The 23,041-nt window shown below is 51.2% G+C and overlaps 1 protein-coding gene across 1 annotated transcript in view; it reads right to left on the minus strand.

The window, feature by feature from the left end:
- LRRC75A (leucine rich repeat containing 75A) overlaps positions 1-23,041 on the minus strand; it is a 64,034-nt gene that overhangs the window by 13,854 nt on the left and 27,139 nt on the right. The window contains 1 exon segment of the mRNA XM_050322067.1: positions 7,788-7,900. Within this exon segment, the coding sequence (XP_050178024.1) occupies positions 7,788-7,900 (113 nt within the window).

Here is a 23,041-nt window from a genome sequence, read left to right on the forward strand (position 1 = left end):
TCTTGAGTCTGAACTATGATGTTTAACGTCCTGCCCTGAATTTCCTGTGCTTTTGGGCCCTTCAGTGTTATTCAGCAAGGAGAGCTGATGTTGCTGATGCTGAAGCTTTGCTGTGACAGTGGCACCCTCGGGCTGCTCCGCTGGGCAAGGCTGGGAGCGGCTCAGGGCACCCCCCTGCTCAGACAGGTCCATCCAACCCTGTCTGACACACACAGGGATATTCAGGGATAAAGTGCACACCAGGGACAACCTGGCACCCTGGTACTCATACCCCACTAGCCTCAAAAGAGCATTATTTAATGCAAAAGCCTCTTAGTGCTGCACATTATTGACTTCAAAATGACGTAGCTTTTTTTTTTTAGTTCCTATCTCATCAGGAGACATCCATCTCCAAGTGGATGAAATCCTTCCCTTCCTCCCACGTGGCTTAGCCTGTGCTGTTGGCCTGGGGTGGATGATTGCTGATCATCCTCTCCCCTCCAACGTCACACGCCGTTCCCACGAGGACAAAACATTTCCTGGCGGTCACAAAACCCTGGACACGCCTGGATGGGAGGTTTTCACCAGATTTTCTACACAGCAAGGAGGAGTGAGTGCTGTGATGCCTGCCTGGCTGCAGAGAGCTGGGTTGGGATTTCCCAGGGATAAACTGGCTCCAACAGCCAGGCTGGAGCTGGCGTGGACAAGGCAGCACCACGCAGGGCCAGGGCACAGCCACAGCAGCTCCCCAGCCTGTCCCTCACTTTTGTGAAGCAATTTAGGCATATTTAACCCCAGGCTTAACCTCCCCACCACACTCATTCAAACCCTTCTGTTGGGGTGCCAGCCTGGAGCAAAAATTCCCAGCCAGGTACTTGGGTGTGTGAGAAGGAGCAGCCCCAAAAGGTTCCTCCAGTTCAGCTATCTTGGAAAATGGACCTTCCACAAACAAAGGAACGCCTGACCAGGCAGTGCTGAAGTCACACAGACCATCAGAGAGCAAAACTACAGAAGGCACTGTGCTTGCAGCCATGCATGTGCCAAAGGGAATAAATTCAAGAGGCAGGAGCCCAGAAGCACCATCAGGCAGAGGAGCACTGGGAACTGAACAACTGACAGGTCAAATCATGGTTGTTCCAATCCCAGCCATAAAAGAAACAGAAAGTCACATCTTGAGTAACTATAAAAAGTCCAAAGAGTCCCAGACTGGCAGATGTAGGAAATGCCCCATGGCCATGGAGGAGACTGAGGTGGGAAGGACAGAGGTGACCAAAAGTGCACTCCTGGGATATGAACTGCAGAACTATCCACATCCAAATATTTCTCCCAACTCCTTGGTGGTGCCTCTAAAGGTTTCTTTTTTTCCCTTCTTTTTGTTTGGCCACGGTGAGTGCCTTGAACCCCTGCAAACCTGCCCGTTTGCTGGGCAAAGAGCCGGACCCCACAGCGCTGCTGGAACCAGCCCCTCCTGCTCCTCAGGACCGCAACTTTCCAAACATTTCTGCCAAAGGAGAGAAAATATTCCAGGTTTATGCATGCTGGCTCAGCGTGGACCAGAGCAAAGCAAAGGTATCTCCCAAAGGAGCTGCTGTAGGTGCCAGGGATCCTCAGCCCTGACCTGATGCCAGTGCTGCCCGCGGGCACAACTGGGATTTGCTCCATGGGGGCCGAGCATCACCTGATAGGGAGGGAACACCACAGCTCACACTGCTACTGCTGGCATTAATGATTCATTAATAAGACTGAACAAAGTGCTTAAAAGTCTGAGTTTGATGCCTCAGAAGAGGCCAAGCAAACACACAACATGAGACAGGCAGGATGCACCATGAGCCAGCTGATGCCAGTGGCACCACAGCCATGCTGGGGCAGACGGGACATGGCCTCAAGCTGCAAAATCACTCAGAACATCTCTGACAGCAGCCAAGGGGGAGGTTTCTTTTGTCTTTCTCATCCTCCCCTTGTTTTCCACTCTCTCTCCCAAAATCTTAGCTCCCTTCTGACTTCTGGGTCACTCCAGGTCTTCCCATCACAGTAAGTCATCATCTGTTGGTGGAGGATTACTCAGTGCCTGTGGCTAACCCTCCCCATTCCCTGCTCAGGCAGGGACACCCCTCTGCATCAAATGGCTCTGCAGGACCTGCTGCCCTGGGACAACCAGACAATCAGAACACCTTGCAAGACACTTTTGGTGGCCATTCAATATTTCCAGAGGAAAACCTGCTCTGCCTCGGCCAGGCTGGGATTTGAGTGCTGAGCCACAAGAATACGCCAAGAACCCTGGGGGTGATCCATCTTTTTGAGCCATCACCAAATCACAGCCACCAAAGCAGGCATTTAGCTCCTGGGGAGGATGGCAGCACAGGGATTCATGGACTCAGTGACCACGAGGCTGCAGACCTTGGTTGTTGTGGTATGACCCAGTAAAGGTCAGAAGCACCTCTGTCTCTCCCCCACCTCCTCCTGTGGGATGCAGGATCCACCTGTCAGGCAGGGCCCAGCATCCCACTGATGAGGCCTCAGTTCCCATCCCCAGGCAGCCCAAAGAGCCACCCAAAGAATCAGAACTTTGCTCTTCTCCACGCCAAACACACGCACGAAGCCTCAGGCCATGCTGGAAATGTTTGAGAACTGCCTGTTTTCCACTGCAAAAGGTGGAGTGATTTACAACACCCCCTTGAAATCACAGCCCCAGCCAATAATTCCTTCTGGGCTTTGGGGCATTTTCTCCATGTCCTGTAAAGCACTTTGCTGTTCTCTCCCTTCTGCTCTGTGGGACAGTCACGTAACACAGAGCACGACAACACCCCGTGGACACCGAGAGAAGGGATCGCCCACACACACGTCCCAAAGGCTCCACACCACCCATCCTCTGCTCTCCTGCAGCACTGGCCAGCAGCCTGCTGTGCACACACACACACACACAGAGGGATTCCAGTGAAGGGGACACACTGCACAATTCCTGCCTCCTCCCACTGACAGCGGATTTGTGTCGGGTGCTCTGAAGGGACCGTTTGTTGCAGGAGCTGCAACTTCTCCCATCGCTCGCCCACGAGCTGCCACAGCAGCGGAGGATTTCCATCCACAAACATTCTCCTTCTGTTTTCAAAAGGGCTTCTCCCTTGAAAACTCCCTTTTTTTTCCTTTTTTTTTTTTTTTTTCCATTATAAAGGAATTCAAGCAGGCACTGGAAGCGAGTATGAAAAAACCAGCACCCAGCATTCCTCCAGGACAGAAATGTTTTGTGCCCCTGATGAAATTAGGAGTGGGATGTTAGAAGATCATTCCTACCAATAAAATAAGGCTGCTCAGCCTCCACAAGTTCATCAGTAAATCAAAACACCCTTCTCTTCTGTTCTATCAGGTCTCTGTACCTGGATGTCCAGTGCGATGGAGAACATTCAACCTCACAGGTAATCAGGGGTTAAAAGCTGCCACAGCCTGATGGAGCCTCCTGGTGATTTCCAAAAGGCGTCCCAAACTATTTGTTTTCACTTTTAGCCAGATATTTGCAAGGTGATTTCTAACTATTTCACCTCAGAGAGTCTTTGGAGAGCCAAGGGGAGTTCAGGCTGACTCCCAGGTGCAAAGGAGGACCCCAGGCTGGCCCTGCCATCCATCAGCAGAAAGGACAAGTGGCAAAGAGAAGAGAGTTGGTTGGAGCTAAGTAAAGCCACCTGTAAAATTCATGTGAAGGGAGAAAAACATTAGATCCTGGCTCTTCACATGTCCCAGTACTGGGGGATTTGCATGAGCAAGGGCTGGGAGCTCTGAAACATAAAATGGGTTTAGAAAGTGAAGAAAGCACCACGTTGGCTCACCCCGATGTGGACAGACCTGCACGAGGCTCAGGCTTCCCTTTAGGGGTTTCTCTGCTTATTGCAGAGCAACAACAGAGTTAGAAAATCCACAAATTTAGGTCCAGATTGACCCCCTTTAATAAGAGTGCTCAAACTGAGCCGCTTCACCCTAAATTCTTCCGTGCTTTGTGCTCCAGTGGCATCAACAGGAACTGTGTGGGGAAAGAGGTTTTGCCTGATGCAAAATGGGGCTAGATTTGGAGGTATGATGTGAATTATCAACATTCCTTCAGCTGGTGCTCACTGCTCAGCCCAGAGGGGAAGGCACCACTGCTCCATCCTCCTGGCTGCATCCCTGGCTCGTTGCCATCGCTCCTGGGCACAGCAGCAACACCGGACAGGAACGGTGATGGGATATCCCAAAGGGATAGGAAAGACGTGGCAAAGCCCCAGGGAAACCCCTCCTGCTCCCCACAGAGCGTCCAGCCTGTGCTCCAAAGCAATTACTGGCACGTGGAGCTTTGATTCCCAGTTTGGCTTTCGTGATGCTGAAGTGAGGCCTTGGCAGCAGGAGGAGCAGGGAGATTCCAGGACCTGATTCAACACTCCCTAGTTAAGCACTGGACTGCAATCATGGCCCCAGGCATAGCCAGGCACATACAAATTACTTTTGCAGGCTGGCTTCATCCTCCTGCTATTGGCTGTCCTCTCATCCTGGATGTTTAATGCATGCAATTCAGAGGGAGGCACGGAGACAGCAAGGGAGAGCCAGACAGATTTATAATATGAAAAAAAAAAATAAAATAAGGTCATTTGGCTCAGGTTTGGGTGCTCTGGTGCCAGGCAACACAGCAGAGCAGGGCAGCCAAGGCTGAGAGCATCTCCCTCCACTTAGCTCTGTCTGTGCACACACAGGCTGGACGTGATGCCTGGCATGAGATGGAATGGGAAGCACGAGCCTCCCCCTCTGCCTACACAGCCTGACCACAGCAGGACTGACTGCAAAATCAGCTCCAGTCCCCCCTGTCACCTGTCCCCACCCTCCTCCTCCGGCTGCTCTGCTTCCGATTACCACCTGTGATGGATATGGCAGTTGTGGAATAAAGGAAAGCAATTTTCCCTTGTAATCATTTTGCCATGTTTCTGGTGAGATTAATTACAGCTATTTGGCTTTGCTCAGCACTCAGTCAAGCTGTGCAGGGCTCTCACTCACCATATCAGACAGACCTCGGCAAAGGTACCAGAGCTGGTCCAGGAGGGACTGATCCACCCCCCTGCTGCTGGCCACGTCCCCCACTGCCCAGTGGAAATGCCAGCAGGCACCCAGTGAAGAAGGAATGCTATCCCACTGAAAAATTTGACTCTGTGCATCCAGGGAGGTGGCAATACAATGACATCCAGAAGCCACCGCCCCTTCAACATCGCACTGTGTCTGAGACCCCCTTGATCCCACAACTCTGGATCAAAGAGAGGGACCAGCACTGCACTAATGCACCCATGTCCTACAAACACACTCCCACCATTCCTGATTGTAGGGATAATTAAACTCCAGTTCTTTCCCAAACCCTTCCAGCCCAGCTGCATGGGTACAGGGGATTGTGGAGCACAGCCATGAGCTCAGAGAAATGATGACTCTAAATTGTCCCTTTCTAACCCCAAGCTTGTCAGAAAACCTCCTCTCCAACAAGAGAGAGAGAAAATTAAAAGAAAGAACTAAGAAAGAGCAAAGAAGAAGCAGAAATGGCTGAAGAAAGCGCTGTTCACACGTGCAGCCCATGGGTGTTACAAGGTCGGTACTGCAGGGAGAAGGAGGGGAGGGAAAGGAAAAACCATCATCTCTTCTGCAGCAGCTCCTGGCCTGTTTTCCCCAGCTGGAGCTGGGAGTGGCAGAGCACTGATGGGGTGTGGATGGCCAACAGACACACAGAAAAGTGTGGAAACAATATCTGAAAGTCCCTGAAACCTTTGGCAGCAGGGCTGAGTCAAGGCAAGGCCAACACTTGGGAATAGGACCCCATCACTCCCTTGGAAGCATCTCGGGGCGCTTGCAAACCCCAACCAGAGTTGGGGCTCTGGGGAAACACCTGCTGTGGAAGGAATCAACTTACAGATGAGATCAGGAGCATCCCTGGCAGGGGAGCTGCCAGCACATGAATAAAGCAGTGAGTGCTCCAGCACAGGAAAGACAAGACAGGTGCTCTCCCTAGTCTGTTTATAATCTCTATATCACGGCATTTAGACCTCAGGAAAAGGTTGGCTTCAACTCACAGCCTAAATCAGCATCTAAACCAGAAACTCAGCAAATCCTATCCTCCAAACCCTGGCCTGGGCAGAGCCAGCAGCCAGTGTCCCACGTTCCCAGTGTGTCCCACGTTCCCAGTGTGTCCCACATTCCCAGTGTGTCCCACGTTCCCAGCCCTGGTGTCGTTGCCATGTGCTCAGGGCCTCATTTACTACCAAAACCTCATCCCTGCAAACCTCAAACCCTGACAAACCTCAGCTATTCCCTGGCTGCTCCAAGGGAAGGCAAGTGCTCCAGCAGGTTTGTCAGATAAAGCCCTGCAAATCTCTGGCACGAGGATGTGCTCCCACAGCCCCTCCAAGCTGATGATTAAGGCCAGGGATTGGCAATTAAAGACAGAGTGGCACAAAGCACTGCTTTCAATCTTTTTTCATTTTCAATAATTTCTTATGTTTCGAGCTGCAGAGAGTTCCCCACTGCCCCATCAATGCAACGCTGATAATGCCCTGATGAGGTGACAGTGGGCGTGCATTTCCTATCCTAATTAAGAAAAAAAACCCCACAAGGGTCATTACCCAGCTCCTTGTGGTGAGCCCAGCCCGAGGACACATCCCCAATATCCTCCCTCCGTTTCTGCTGCTTTATTGGAGAGAGCAAATTTTAGTCACCAGTACACCTTAAACACGCTCAACACCGAAAGCAGTTCCCACTGCTGATGGAGTGGGGGTGTTTCTCCACCTTTGAGCCTCTAAGGACAGCAGTGCTGAGCCAGATCTCCAGGATATATGGCCCCAATCCTATTAGGCCATGCAATCCTTTATTTGCTTGTGTTTGTTTTCCTCCTGTGTCCACTGTTCCTCCTCTCTTCTTATCTTTCCAGGCTCAGTTTTTTTCCACTGGATTAGTTTCCACTAATGGCTACAAACAGCATCTACTACAACGGGAACCAGAACTCTCCTGGAACCAGGAGCCAGCACTTGGATACAAATCCTGACTTTGCCAGATTGTGGCTTCTTTTCTATTTCTTGCCTCCTTATACAAAAATAGTAAATATGTAATGCATAACATCACAGAAAACAAGGAGCCCCTTCAGCCTCATCCACAGGTTTCTTGACTCTGTGGATCCAGGACCTGGATGAGGAGGGGACTGGCGTCATTTTCTCCCATTTTAATAAAAAAATTCCTGTTGTGTAAACACACTGCAAGCCACAGTGTGCATGGTGCCTGTACATTAATTACCATGTAATTAGGGTGTCTTGGAGCAGTTTGTCTCCTGCTCTCTAATGCCCAGCATGGGATGTTTGGAGGATGGATGGTTCAGGTTTTCCAGCCTGTTCCTCCCTCTCTGGGTGCTACTGTGCTTCTCTCTGGAAACCAGGATGCAACGGGGAATGGGAAATGGAAAAGGAGGAAAACACCTCTGGTTCAGCATGAAGGAACCCGACAACACAGCCACAAATGGGGGGAACACTGGTGAGACTGGAGACAACAGAGGATTCTGGAGGTTGGGGCAAGCTGGGAGGTTTTGACATCCTGGCTCCCTCCAGGAGGAGGCTCTGAACACTTCCCAAACCGTGGTGGATTTGTTCCTCCCATCACCTGCAGGCAGCTCCCACCAGCACCCACATTCGAACACCACAGCTGAAAGCACCAGGAAAAGACCCCCCTTCCTGCTCTCCTGAGCCTGTGGTGGCCTCGAGGGTGGCAGGGAGCAGGCTGGGGACAGCGACCCCCCAGGGGGGGGACAGAGGTTTCCAGAGCCCACTCACCAGGACTGCGGCTTCCTCTTCATGATGCCCTGGCGTCTCCACTGCGAGTGGGGGCTCAGGTGGTACGTGAGCTGCCGGCAGAGCTTCTCCATGGCCCCCAGGGAGTCCCCCTCCTGCAAAGGCAAGGCAAGGACAGCAGGTGAGGGGTCTGCAGCGTTGCCATCACACCTAAAGGATGCTCTGACCCCAGAGAGGGTGGCAAGCCTTAAGGAACCATGTGTAAAACTCTGTAAGGAGGGAAAAAACCCCTCTGATTGATAAGATGTTGCAAGGATGCACCGTTATCGTCTGACACCACACAACTGACATTTTACAGAGATCTGATGGAGATCTTGGGAACAGGGCTCAGCAGAAACTCTCAAAATGTTTATTTTTTAGGGGGAAAAAAAAAAAAGGCTTGAAGGAAAACGGGGATTTTGGTGTCCTCTCAATTTCAACTAAAATTTCCACCACAAAGGATACTGGCTCGGGAAACTTTTAACTCCACTTAAATTTTGGTTCCTAAACTTTGTAAGTTTTGGTTTCTGAAAAATAAAACAAAATACAACCCCCAGTATCTGGACTGTTCGATCACGTTTCATTTTGAGATTTCAGGATTTTCTGTGTGCTGGGACAAGCTGGGCAGGGATGATGAGGAAGATGCTGAGGAAGATGCCACTGGGCACCCAATTACTGCTACCTTCACGTCCCCCTCCCCAGGTGAGCTGTGAGCTCGTGTTTCCTGCAGCCTCATTTATGCAGTGCATTCTCCCCCTCACCTCCGAGTCAGCAGAGCGGGACCGGCCTTATAAAGACATCATAAATATTGAATTACCAAGGAGCACTTGGGATTTTGACAAATCACCTCTGGGTGATCAGGGAAACAATTACATCAGGTTTTCTCAGGGTGAAAAAAACCCCAACAAACAGGACACAAAGGGTGTCTGTACAGATGGTTGGAGCAGAAACATCAGTGCAGGACTTGTGGGTTTTGGCTTCTCTGTTCAATCCACTCTGTGAGAACGAAGCCTTGCCATAAATTGGGATGGTTTATTCCCAGACACATCCAGGTGCCCACGCATTGACTGCCATTGAACAAAAGCTGATTTAATGCAGGGGTGCTGCTTGCCTGGCTCCATCTGCACCAAAGGCACGCAGTGACAGGCGATTTCAGCAGCTCAGGTGGAAACTCCAGATCCACAGATACCAGCAGGGCACGGTGTGTGGAAAACACTGTGTCAGCACGAGCTGGGAACAGCACGAGCCGGGAGCCACTTCCCACCTGAGCTCCGCAGGCGTTCCACGGACGTGCTCCCCATTCCCAGGAAACGGGGGTTTAAGAGCATCTTGAAACCCATACTTTTCAACACCTCATTTATCACCACTCTTTGAATTGAAACAAGGGTTTTAATCCCACAGATTTCAACGGGATGGCAGCCTATGCTGAACCTTGGGCATGCCCACTTCTCCTCTCCCAATGGGCTACCCTGTGGCAAAAACCTGCCCTGGGCTTGGGGAACCCTGGGAGGCTCAGCCTGGCAAAAAAAAAAAAAAAATAATGAAAGACAAGGTTTTATTTCATGTTTTCCACTGGAAGATCTGGAAACACATTGCAGTCATTCCTTAATTAAAGCCTCAACACATTTTGGGAAGGCAACAGCACTCACCGCTCCCTCCCAGCGCTCTCTGCCAGCAACACCTTCCTGGCTGTGTATCCAGCATTCCCAAAGCGAGATAAAAACACCACGAATTTTGACACCTCCCTATTTTTTCTACCTTTGTGCAATATCCACAGCAAGCTGCCAGGTGCCATCAGCTTTCATTTCATCTATTTTTTTTTTTTCAGCTGTTCTGAAATAGCAGCGGTTCCCATCTCCCAGCCCTCCCTGCACAGCCTGAAAAAAACTCCTGGTTGAGAAGGAAACAATGTGTTAAAATGCTGTGGAGTAACTACACAGTGCTGACATTCTGTGTTGCAAATTATGTCCAACATAACCCTGAAAGGGACTATTAAATTTGTTTCCAGTATTATCTCCCAACAATTGAACTGCTGGGGAAGTGAAATGATGCACAAGAGAATGTGGAAAAGAAGCTGAGAAAGTAAAAAATCCAAATTTTTGCTGGTCCAAATGTGACAGGACCATCCTGCCTCCACAATAAGAGGCTTTTCCCCAAGCAGTGGGCTCGTGCTGCAGCTGCCAGAGCTCTGGTGCAGCGGGCTCCAGGTGGCTGGTGGAAGCTCAGACCTGAATTTCACATCATAACTGATTTCTGAGAACTTCAGCCCAAAGAATTCCCCTCAGTAGAACCCAGCAAATCGTCCATCAGCACTGACACAGCACACTGAGGGTGCTCCAAGGGAAGAGGCTACAGCAGAGAAAAGCATTTTAATCCTCTATATCAGCAGCCCCAGGCAGCTCATCCTTCCATGGTCATGCCAAACAGACCACTCCTTCAGCCCTTTTTCTTCACAAGCTCAGCTCCCAAACCCTGCACCTACAGGGCTCCTTCTGTTTTTGAGTTTTAAAACGTGATTTAGAGACCAAGGTTTCTGCACACACCAGCTCATGCATGGTCTGTAGCGAAGTGCTCCACTTAAACACTGGGATAAATAAACTACCCATTTCAGAGCCCTCCAAAGACACATTATTTCTGCACATCTCATTCCCATCGCTGCACTTCACCTGCCCGTGGGTGAGACAAAAACCTTTCTGCTTCAAGAACCCACATTTTTTTTTAGGTTCTTCCCAGAACCTCTGCAATTCCTCTTGGGAGTTTGCAGGAGTCTGCAGAGCAGCCCCAGGTGTGATCCCTGGCACACGAGGGCCGCCCTGGGCTGCCCAGAACTCGTGTGCAGCAGAAGGGAGTTTTGCTGGTGCAGTGCCAGAGGCTCCTCGTACGGTCTAAACAAAAGCTTTTTCGCTGTTTACGATCCAAGTCTATCAGGAAATAATTGAAGCTGACGCACACCCTGGTGGGACTGAGCCCAAGAGACTGTTTGAAAACTGAGTCAGCTGAAAAATCAGCCCAGTCTGCCTGTGTTGGCAAAGTTTTAACCCCACTGTCTGTGGCAGCAGCATCCTCAGCGTGATGGAGGAGAAGCCCCAAACCCCACCGGGCAGGCAGATCCCGCTGCCATCCTGCCCTGCTGCTTGCAGGGATTAACTGCTTCCCACAGAATGAAAAGCACCAGCCAAAAAGGCCTTTTGGCCCCATCTACTTCAGTCTGGATGACATCACTCACGCCAGGGCAGCGTAATGCTGGGGTTTTGTGGTCAGAGGGTGCAGGAGTGGCAGGGCAAGACTTCCCTCAACCTGAAACCCACAGCACTGGGTTCTGGCAAACACCTCGTGCCCTTTCCAGGGAAAGGGCAATAATGAAGCACCAGGAGCACACTGTCCCATCACCAGCCCCAAACTGCAGCAGTCACTGTTCCTGAAATAACACACAGGGATGAATCTCTGGCAAAGGCATCGCCAGTGACACCACATGAGATCCGGCCCTTCCGTAACACCCACCAGGCGTTCGTGGGTTCGTGCGTGGGAAAAGGGCTTTTGGTGCTCCGGTTTCCAAACTCTGGGAGGAAAACTGCAGAACATCTCCGGGCTGGGGAGATAGCACAGACCACACAGAGAGCTCAGCTTTCCCAGCGGACAGTGCTGCCAGGGAAAAGCCTGTTTCACAGAGCTGGGATATGCCCTTTCCCTCAGCACCGTGCTCACAGGCCAGCAGATGAACGCTGGTAAGATGCTGGTGATGAGCTCAGCTGAGCTCCCCAGAGATCCATCAGCCACACATCCAGAAACATCCGTGAGTCCACAAAAATTCTCAGTGCCGTGGCCTTGCACACATCCTGCACCAACAGAATGCTGTGTCACACAGAGCTGAGCTGCTGTGAGCAGCACCCAAATGGAGTAGGAACATTGCATGGCACTTGCCTTCCCTTCCATGCCTCTTGGCTGCCCAGATGGAAGGCTCTGAGGAGAAGATGTGAGCATTTCCCACAGCACCCTGGCTCCCTGCAAGGCTCAGGGAGCCTACGAAGCACAAGCCCAGATGGTGCAAGACTCAGCTCAGGGAAGCAGTTTTGGGGCAATATTTTGGTTTCTATTCAACTGTGCCCCTCCCCAAGCTGGCAGAGACCCAGCACAGCTCCCGACCACCAGACATGAGGCAAAGCCTGGGGTGGAGGGGGGATGTGGGGAAAATTGAGAGCAGAGGCTCTTCCCTGCAAAGGGCCCCTTTCCCCATCGTCCTCCTCTGCCTTCGCCTGCCCTGGAGAACCAAAGGGCTGCTCAGCACTGGGAGGAGCCCTGAGATTCATGAGATTTTAATCCCTTAACAGATTTCAGCTGGGACAGGGATTCATGGCACATGATCCAGCCAGCAGGATCCTGTTCAACTGGAGAACGAGAGGGAGCAGCACGAGCTGAGCCCCAGCTGTCCCCACGGGGAAAGGGGGTGCCCCAGGCATGTGCTGGGGACCACCAGGGTCCTGCTGCTGGCTCCAGCCCTGGAAGGGGACCTCTGGGTGAAGGGCTGGAGCTCTGGATGAGGAAACGGGAATCAGTCAAACCCCAGGGATAAGGGAGAGCAGGTGGAGGCCAAAAGCCACAATCACCACGTTGTGCCCTGCCAAACCTGCCCTGGTTTCTACAGGGGGACCAGTTTTATCCTCTCTGATGGTCTGAAATGCGGTGGAGAGGGGAAGCCATTCAGCCTCCACCCTCACCCCATGCCAGACCCCGGGGCTGAGGCATCGCCCAGCATCTGCACACCACCTTTAACCACAGATGAGCCACCCTTGGACACGTTCCTCGCTCTGCCAGAGAGGGAGGGCGTAATTGGAAGCAGAGGGATTACACCATGGGAAAGCAAGCACGGGATGAACAGGAGCGTGGTTCCACTGAGATAAACAACCCCGGCGTCACTGCCGGCCCTCCTCGCCATCACCACGCGGCAACAACTCCTGGGTCGAGTTCACCTGCAAGAGGTGAAGGTTTGGGTTCACAAACCGCTCCAAAAAGAAGCAGCCAAAGAGCTGAGAGGAGGACACAGGGAAAACCTCGTGATGAAGATGTTATTGCAAATTAATTTGTTTTCATTAAGAAATTAATCACCCGCTCCTCCTCCAGCAGCGGAATCCCTGGTGATGTGCAGAGCCCTGGGGGGGCTGCACTGGGGCCAAACATCGAGTAAAATAGGCCAACGTTAATGATTAAAGAGCCCTGGTGAAGAATTCCTGCTGCAGCACAGCAGGGGATTGACCCAAATTAGAACAATTAGCCATTGTCTGCGGGCGGAGGAAGCGACAGGGTTTTTTTGGTGTCATTACACAGTCCCACATTTCTGTCACTCACAATCAATCCCTGGGAAATGAGGAAAAAAAAAAAAACAGTGCTGTCCTGCAAATGTTAACACACAAGAACTTCCACTCTGGCCCTCCCCAATTTTGATTTTGATTTAACTAAAAATACTTTTCCCCTCCCCTTTTTGGTTTCTTTTTAAAAAGTTTTCAAACTTGCAGCATCACTTCCTGGATGCTGCAGGATTTGCAGCTGCTGCTCTGATGCACAAGAAGCTCTGTCCAGGTACAAACTATTGCAGCCACAAGCCAAGGAAACTGCACTCATCCTGGGAGCACCATTCCTGCATGTGAAATATTGGGTGTGGAGACCCCTTCCATTTGCTTTCCATACAGTTCAGTAAAGGGCAAACCTTAAAACATGACCTAGTTCACTAGAACATGACCTATTTCACACAAAAAATACAGAGAATGATAGATTTCCTTCCAAATCCTCCTCCTTGTTTTTTCTTTTTGTGTCTTGGGTGATTAGCTAGGACAAAAGGGTAATAGTTCAGACTATTAGGCAGAAAAACCCAAACAGTCTGAGAGACAAAAAACCCCCATGTTCACAATGATAAATGGAGTTATTACACAGTTAAACAAAGGCACAAAACAGTGAGAGATGCTCTGGGAAGCCCTAGGACAGATCATCCTCAATGGCTTTAACGTGTTCCAAATCAGTTCTTAAAAATCAGCGAGAAGCAAAAGAGAGCAAATCCCCAGCAACCTGTGCTGGAGTAGGGACAGAGTTTGGGAAGGATGACAACAAAATTAACAGGAAATGTTGCCTCAGCACTGCACAATGGCCCCACATGTGAAGATTCCACATGCTGTGAGATCCCTAAAGCATCCTAAAGCTGATGGGACACAGGGACCTTCCAAAGACCTGCTGGGAAGGCGGCAGGAGAAGGCACAGGGACACATCTCAGGGATGTGCCGTGCCCGCCACCCACCAGCGTGGAGCGGATGAACCCCCCCATAACCCAGGTCAACACAGTGGCTGGAAGAAAGCTCTGCCCACCCAAAACCTGCAGCTGCTCCAAATGTCTTTCCCTGGTTTGCTGGCTCCAGAACTGCATCCCGCTCCCCAGCCTGGGCCCCAGCGCTGAGCAGAATCCCAATTTACGACGCCTTCCCTTTTGATGTAGTCACGGGGAGCTGAAGTCATCTAATGGGCTGGTTGGTTTTCTTTTTTCTCTTCTCTTTCTTCTTTTTTTTTTTTTTCCCCCTCCCCCTTTGCTTTCAAAGCCTGGGGCTGAACTGCAGCCTATTGTTGCCTGCAGACATCTGCACTGCAGCCCCTTCGGAGCTGTCCTCCTCCTGTGAGACCAGGAGCTGAGGAGGTGGGAGAAACTTTGAATCCACCATTCCCACCTCACTGAGGGCCTAAAACACTGAGTACCCTCCAACCCCATCCAGGTGTGCAGGGGAGGATCCACAGCAGCAGGAAATCCCTCTTGCTGCGTCGCTGAATTCCTTGGGCAAGGCATGAAAAAAATCCCCCTTGTGCTGTAGGGAAGGGCTCTCCAGGGAGGTGTCCTTAAAATATCACCAGAAGGGCTTTGCAATTCCCTCTCCATCGTTACAGGCTCCTCTGGGAAGAGAATCCAGCGTGTGGGCAATGAGTGAGGAGGTGGCTGATGCCCAAAGGCAAGCAGATATTGGCACAGTGGATGGAATTGATATGTCTTGTCCACATGGAGGAAAACTAAATCCAAGTGAAGTGCCAATATGGCTTTAGATGGGCCCATCTGACCACCCAACACCCCCGTGCAGAACTCCTTCTGAAAACAAATCACGTCTGTTTTAATTCAAATTAGAGGAGGGACGGAACAAATTTAATAAAGGTCATTTTAATAACAATGAGGTTGTTCCCAGAAGGCTTCACTGAAACTGAGGTAATTCCACTTGATTTTTCCTGAGTTTCTCCAGGTACACAGCCACGAGGCCAAACACCACCCCTGCCTCCCCCTGCTCAAGGTTAGGGCCAAGCCCTCACTGGCAGCAGAGACACCCTGATGGCTTTTGTAAGGGAAGGATGTGCCCCAGGATTAATTCACACCGTGAAATGGCCAAAAAAAAGAGCAGCTGGTCCTGGAAGAGAACGAGGGTCTCTTATAGGAGAAGAGGCACTTGACTTCTTACAGGAAAAACGTGGTTTTTTGGCATGGGAAGTTCAGCTTTGGGCTTGGTGACCCCTGCCTCAGCAGGGCTCCAGCAGTGAGCTCAGGGCAGCTCAGGGCCTGCTGGAAGCAGCACTCCCCATCTGCTCTGATGAAAGGCCAAAGTGTGAGGCCTTGGACTCAGTGCTGACAAACCACAATGAAAAGCCACATACAACGGGGCTTATCGAGAGAGCCAGAAGTGCGAGATGAATGGGATCTGCAGCGACTCAGGAAGTTATTCAAAAGGATCCTGGAGTAATATTACAGTGGGACTTCAGAGAAGCAATTAAAGGAGGCAATAAAATTCGAGGCGATAGATGGCCCTGAGGGGGGACATGTAAGATAAAGGGAAATGGCAAAAAAGAATATAGAACTCTTCTGTGAGAGCTACTGGAGGGTGCCCAGCTCAGCTTCCACAGTAAGGAGGAATAAGCAGCAGGCAGAACAGCGTGGGGAATGGCAGGGATCTGCACCCACCAGCTGCACTGCCCCAGTGCCTGCCTGAGGTGTGGACAGCATCGTGGGGAGGAGGCCTTTGAGCAGCATCACTTCCACATGTGCTCCTGACAGGCACAGCAAGGTCCTCAGCCAAATAAATTGGGCCCCCTTGAGTGCTGTAAACAAAGCCACTGATGGGGAGGCCATTCAGATGCCGCTGTTCATTCCTGGAAAGGTCACTGGACCATCCTTTTGATGGCAGATGCATCTGTACCCTCCTGACAGGCACGGGGAGCTGTCACAAAACAAAGAGAGCAGCTAAAAATCCAGAAGAGCCATTCATTACCCTGGAAATGTCTCAGCAAACAACTGACTGGCGAGTTAATCATTACAGCTGGTGCAGAACAGCAAAGAGAAAAACACCCAAGGTGCTGCTGGCAGGGCTGAGAACGGGAAGGGGGGTCAGAGGTGTCAACTTCTAACGCCTGCTGAATTCAGTGGGTGATGGCACTCACCCTCCTTCCCCCCAACACACAGACAAGGAGGATTGATTTCAGAGCCTTGGGGGCTGCAGAACCCACGGGCAGCTCCTCCCCAGGGGGTTCAGGGCTCCCCACCACTCCCTGTGGCTGGCCAAGAGCAGTTTGCAGGTGAAGCTCCACCGTGTTTTGGCAGACAGCACCATCCCTTGCCTCCAGAGCTGATGCCTCTACCCACCTGTCCAGCCTCAGGCTGCAGAAGATGCTCTGCCTCCTTAGGGGCTCCTCTATTTACTTCTCAGCCTCTCAGCATCTGCTCAGGGGTGGAGTGATGGGGGCACAGAGCACGGTGTCTGTGATGCCTCCCACCATCCTGCCCTGAGCCAGCCTGGCTCTTCAGCCAGGCCCTGCCTCATCCAGCTCTGCAGGAGCTGGAATTGCTCAGGGAACATCCCACTTGGAACTGCAGGTCCCAGCCCAGCACCTGCCCTTGCTGCTACATGCAGGAACCTCTCACTGTCCTCTGCACCCTCCTCCCCCCAGGGTTAAACCAGACGTGGATTGTTTGGTTATTTATGTCCCAGCTGTGGGACTCCAGGCAGAGACTTTCCCAGCCCAGCAAGTCTCCTGCAGAGCCCGTGTCCCAGCTGCACCACCCCAGATCCCACGGGAAGCAAACCCCGGTCCAGCCTGTTCTTGCTGCTGGAGGAGACCGGGAGCATCCCTGGGATGCTGCTGCAAATATTTATGCCATTCCCTGGAGGCTCTCAGCCCCTCACCACAGCCCTGGGAGCCTCATGATGTGCATGAGAGCCTGGGGAGGGGCAGGGGTGGCCCCCTCACATCAGTCCCTGTTGTTCCCTGCAGATGTGAATCCCGGGGCAAGGGCATAACCCTCAGAGCACTGCTCATCTCCAGCTCATTAACCACTGTGGGGCCCTCGTAGGCACGAGGGAAATGGGAATTTTCCTATTTTTTTGGAAGGAAAAAGATAAGATCACAGTAAGGAAGCAGCAGTCGGCAGCATCCGAGCTCTCCCAGCAACAGCTCAGGGAAGGAGTTGGGTCACTTCATCTCATGCTCCAAGCAGATGTGAAACTATGGATGCAGACACAAGAGCTGCACTGGGGGTTTCCTGGAAGGATGGAAGGCAAGGAGAAAAAGGGAAGTGACAGAGAAATTGGAAGGATTAGCAAATTACCCTATGATTGCAAAACTCTTTGAAGATGGAAAGGGTGGGATAAAGCTCTTACCCAAATCCCCAAATACCCCAAACTGTGAGATAATCACTTGCTGGACTTTGACCAGAAATCACAGCCCCTGCCATCTAGGAAGAGCAATCACTGAAAATCCTCCTGGCACCTTCCCTATCTACAAGAACTCGTCTCTTTGCTTCTCTTTATTCCTTTTTTTCCTATCAGAGAGGGGGCAGGTGCATCCCCACAGGAGGGATCAATCACCTGGTGATTCCCAGGGAAAGGAGGGCACATTTTACATCTGTGACTCTGAGCATCTCCCAGCCAAACCGAGGGCACGCTCAGCTGCCCCTGCAAGGTGACTGTGCTGGGAGCTGCCAAGGCAAGAGCCTGCAGATCAGCAGCAAAGGGACAAACCTCTCCTTGCTCCAAGAAACAGCCTGAAGCATCTGTCAAGACAGCTGTGATGCTGCAGACGGGCTAAATGCCAGTAACCCTTCAAATTCCAGGATTTGTGCTAGAAATGAGAGGTCTTCCAAGAGCCAGAGGTGGTTTTTTTCGGCTGGGTGAGCTCAGTGTTGTGCACAACCTTTCCCAAACCCAGGCATCGCTTTTCCCTGCTGTGAAATACTGGTAGGGCTCTTTCCCTCTCTCAAACAGGGCTTGGGAAACTGTTTCCAGAAGGAAAGGGCACAGAGAGCTGTTTGGCACTAACACACCTGTGAGTTAGGCTAGAAACAGATTCTGAAACACCCACCCAAGTGCCAGCTCTGCCCTCCAGCCATCCCACAGGACAGGTCCCAGCCACTCACTCCTCAGCACTCCAGGTAAATAAACAACACTCCTGCCAGGAGGCAGGGAATCAATATGCTTCCTTCCTTTGTGGTAAATTATGTTCTGATTAAAAGCTAAATGAGCTGAACTCAAACGTCAATTACCACCAGAAAACATCGATAAAATACGTTGTTACTGTTTAATGAGGTACCTGCTTCTTCATCCCTCCTTTCCTTTCCCTTGGGGACACTTGAAGTGTGGTGACACTTTCACTGTGGGCGAAAGGGCTCTTAGGAAAGATCCAAAGCCAAACTGGGCAACTACAGCCTCACCCACAGACTCTTCTTTACCCCCACTGTAAGCCCAGGATAACCACGAAATGTCTTTTCCTGCTACTGGCTCTTGTTTTCATCATCTTCTCCAGCTCCGGCCTGCGTGACGACGCTCGTCGCTGACAACCGGTGCCACCAAGACGCTCCCAGCTGCTTGGCAGGAACAGGGAAGGCTGAGCACGCAGCTCTCCACGCGTCACTCGCTGCGTGATGTGGCACCTGACATTTGGGAGGCGCTGCAAAATCCATCTCCGAGCCGATAAAATCCGCCCTGCGGCGTTTCGGGGGGTTTGCAGATGGTTACACCGTGGTTAGGAAAGGTCGTCCTGTTATTATGGGAACCGAGCAAAAGGGCCTGGCAATTCTGCCAGCTGGCACTGGGATTTTGGGCTTAAGCAACCCCAAAAAAGAGAGAAAAAGAAGTTTGATAAAAGTCACCTTGGCCACACTGGAGCGGTTAATGATAGAAGTCACCTTGGAGCAGTTAACAGCTGGACTCGATGATCTTGAGGGTCTTTTCCAACATAAATGATTTTATGGTCAGACTGTGATTAACTGCTCAGCATCCCCACATTCAGACTGAGTGCTGGGGGGGCACATTTCTCAGGCTGGGAGGGATAAGGACAGCAGGGGCTTCCTTGCACCCCCCAGGGTTTGGATAAGGAGGCTGAGGCTCATCCCTTCTCCACCCACAGCCCATTAAGTTGCCAGCAGTGACACCATCACAGCCCGTCTAGACCTCACCATTATTCCCTTTTAGGTTTAATACTTTAAAAACCTGCAAAGTGCAATTTTCCCCTGTTGCCAGCCCAGGCACTCTGCTCAGCTTTGGCTCTCACACAGGGGCTTGAGGGAACATTTCTCTCTTTCAAAGGCGAGATGAGCAGAGAGCCTGGCACATTAAGTGAGCAAAGAACCAGAGTTGTCATTAGTGGGGTCTGAGCTTTGCAGCCTCTTTTGTACTTCAGGACATCTTAATGTATCACAGATGTCTTCAATATCCATAAAGAGTGATCTTCACACTCGGAGCAAGCCAAAAAGCCCCCAGAAAGAGCCATAAATACAGAATCGAATTAGTTGAATCCCCATCATGCCCCTTTGCTTTTATATCAGATATTTGGGGGGTTTAGAGGGATTTTGCTCATAAATCAGCGCCCTTTTAGGATGTTTCTTAAAGCAAAGAATAAGTCATACTCAGTGCTCTCACAGCGCTTTGCATCTGGAATCTGAGAGCTCTGCAAGATGTGTCAGATTTTCCTTGCACATCTCCCAGCAAGAAGGAAAGGTAAGAAACTCTCTGAGGATGACAAGCTCTCCTGACACCCTGTGCCAGAGTGCCCCTCAACAAATCATCGCTTCATACCTGCAATTTCAGCTCATACTGCTGTAAAAGCCAGTTTGATGTCAGAAGCTTGGAATTATAATTTGAATTCAAGATCAAATAACAACACACATGACAGAGGAGCTGGATTATGTGCTTGGTTTGGGGATGAAGGCACCGAGCTGCTGGTCATGGAGCCCTGATTACATTCACCCTGTATAAGCTGAGTTTATGAATACAGTTCTAGCCATGTGTTACAGCACATAGGATAAATAAGAGGAAAAAAAGCTCATTTTAGCTTCAGTGCAGCTCCATCAGAAATAACATATTTGAAAAATTCAGGGCATAAAAACCCCAACATGATTTGTAAGTTAAGTCCTTACACCACAGGGCTGAAGAAGAAATAGATTACTTCATCCAGATCACAGTAACCACTTCTTCTTTCCATATTTTCTTCTTTTCATGGGTGACAATTCATGTAATCAAACCCATTTTGCAAACCTGATCAATTTGGAGCTCATACAGGAAAAGGCACCCCAGCCAGGGATGTGGCTAAGCATATATTGCTCAAATGACACAGAAGTGAACAGGAATATGGATCTTCAATCCACCCAGAGCTACACAGGCAAAACCCACTTTGCTTCCAGTCACTTCTCTGGCTACACCAACTGCTTAGAAGAGGTTTTAAATACCCTCCCCTAACCCACTGCTGTCACTGTAGATCTTGAAACGCTGGGAATTTTGGTGGGGAGGCCGTGGACTGTGTTCCCTGCTGTGCACAGCTCCCACTCAGAGCTGTCTGCCCACATCTGACCCCCTGTGTGTGACTGGGATCAACTGGTGCCTTGGAGGAGCTGCTGCCCCAGAGGTGCAGGCACCAAAGCTGAGCTTTGCTAAACCGCCCTGCCAGCCCTTCCCTGGCCACTGAGCAGCAGAAAAGCCTTCCTTCAGGGAAAGCAGCAGGATGGGGGTCAGCAAAGCCAAAATCTCACTGGGTATTTACTCTGGGCAGCCTTCAGGGCTTGGAGGAGCTTCTACAGTACGTCCCCAGGACAGCAAGAGCTGCTGCAATCAAACAGCCCAAGGTCACAAGGCCAAAAAGCAGTCTTTGCTCAAGGCTTCACTTTCTCCTCTCCCCCAGCTCCACTCAGTGCTTCTCCCAAATTCAGTCCTCAAGCTGGAGGAAATCCTGACTCCTCCACCATCACGGCCATCAGTCATCCATACATGTGGCTTTGGTGTGTGGAAAGAGAAACTGCTTTAATTTTCCAATAGTTTACAGCCAGATATTCCTGCTGGCAAGCAGGCCTGTGAATTTTTTACAGGGGCCCTTTGCTCCTGACACGTTTGTGTTCTCAGCTCCTCCCCGCTGGAGACCGGGGCGGCCGCAGCAAAGATGGGAGCATGGTGGCTGCTCCATCCCACACCACGTGGCTTTGCTGAAGCATTTTGTCCCCTTTGCCCTGACCATGGGGACAGACAGACACTGCCCTGGGGGCTGCACCAGCAGCACCCACTGCCTCCTCACCCCAGCACGGGTTTTGGAAGGCGGTGTTTGCAGGCTGTGCCTGGAGCTGAGCTGCTCTCCAAGGAACACCCCTGGCACCTTTCCATGGGGCTGGCATTGGAGAGGGGCAGGAGGATAAAAGACTGCCCCAAGGTCATGGCCATGGGGAAGAAAACACTTGCTCAAATGTCTTTGATCCAACGCAAACACCCCATTGAACCGACACGGCAAAACTTGCTGCGCAGCGTGAGAGTTTCCTGAAGAGCAAAACGGCCTCTTCCCAGGTGTGAGGAACCCCAGAGCTTGACAACAGCTGAATAAGGTGACAAATACCAAGGGCAGCATCTATGGCAACCACTCAGCACCAAGCTGAAATGCAGCAGCAGCATCTATTCCACCCAAAAGCTCCCCTGTCAGAGAACAATCCTGGGCAGTTGCTCCATCAGCGTGTCCAGAGCCACTGCGTGGCCATGCTGCAGGCACATCCCAGCCCCTCCAGGAAGGGGTACTCAAGGCACCCGGGCTTGGTTGAACTGTATTATACATCAGTAAGTAGGGATGGGACCAAATCCAAACCCTGACTTCCAAATGATCTGGAAAAGAGCTTTCAAGGGCCTCGGGCAAGTCTGGGATCTCAGCAGGGCCTGGGAGACACCATCCAGCCTGTGACGTCCATGCAAAAGCTCACCCAAATGATTTCCACACTCAGGGCTCATTCACAGCAACCCAGGCTCCTCCAGCACAAGTTCAATTTTCTGCCTTGCTGCAGGTTTGAATTTACTGGCTGGAATAAGCACCCACTGAGCTGTGCTGAGCCACAGCCACTTTGGAGAGCCCAGGCCAACTTTTTTCTGGCCATCCAGACCAGGCCATGTTTACCCAGAGCCTGGAAAAACGACTCAACTTTTATTTTAGCTCAGAGGAGAGACCAAGGGGTCACCTTTAAGCTAAGGGTGGTATAAATAGAAGCTGTGTGAAAAAGCAATGTACAGAAAGTCAGGGAAGTGCCCAGTGCTCTCTCCAGGAGGGAGGAGGAAAGAAAGACCCCATAACCCTGAGCAGGTTAAGAGGGACCAGGGTCCAGATCAACCACATCCCTCCCACCTCCATATGGATGAGGACAAGGTCACAGCTGCCTCAACCTACATGTTTATGTCTGTTTGTGCCACAGGATGCAGAGACATTCCTTTGGCAGGCAGAGCAAAAGCCCAAACTTCTGCAACACTCCTGGCCCTGAGCTCTCTCCTGCTCTTGGGCGTCACTGCCAAGTCTCTGTCAAAGAAACTGTAGGGAAGGAAAGAGATCTGGGGGAAAAGAGGACTGGGGGATGGAAAATAACCCAGGTGACTAAAGCATGCTGGTTTCTGGGGACTTAAAGAAAATCAGTGAGGGAGACTCCACACCCTCTCTGGGCAATCTGTTCCAGTGCGTGGTCACTGCACAATAAAGAAATTCTTCCTCCTGTTCAGGCAGAACTTCCTGTGCATCAGATTGTGTCCATTCCCTCTTGTCCCATTGCTGGGCACCTCCAAGCAGAGCCTGGTCCCTCCTCTGACCCCTCCCTGCAGATGCTGACAGACACTGATGAAGTCTCCTCTCAGCGTCTCTTCCCGAGGCTGAGCAGGCCCAGCTCTCCCAACCTTTGCTAAGGGAGATGCTCCAGTCCCTTCACCACCTTTGTCACTCTTTGTTCTGGGAGCTCCACATCTCTCTTG

This window comes from Myiozetetes cayanensis, unplaced genomic scaffold, assembly GCF_022539395.1.
Source record: "Myiozetetes cayanensis isolate MyiCay16 unplaced genomic scaffold, myiCay2020 scf27, whole genome shotgun sequence".
Classification (NCBI taxonomy): domain Eukaryota; kingdom Metazoa; phylum Chordata; class Aves; order Passeriformes; family Tyrannidae; genus Myiozetetes; species Myiozetetes cayanensis.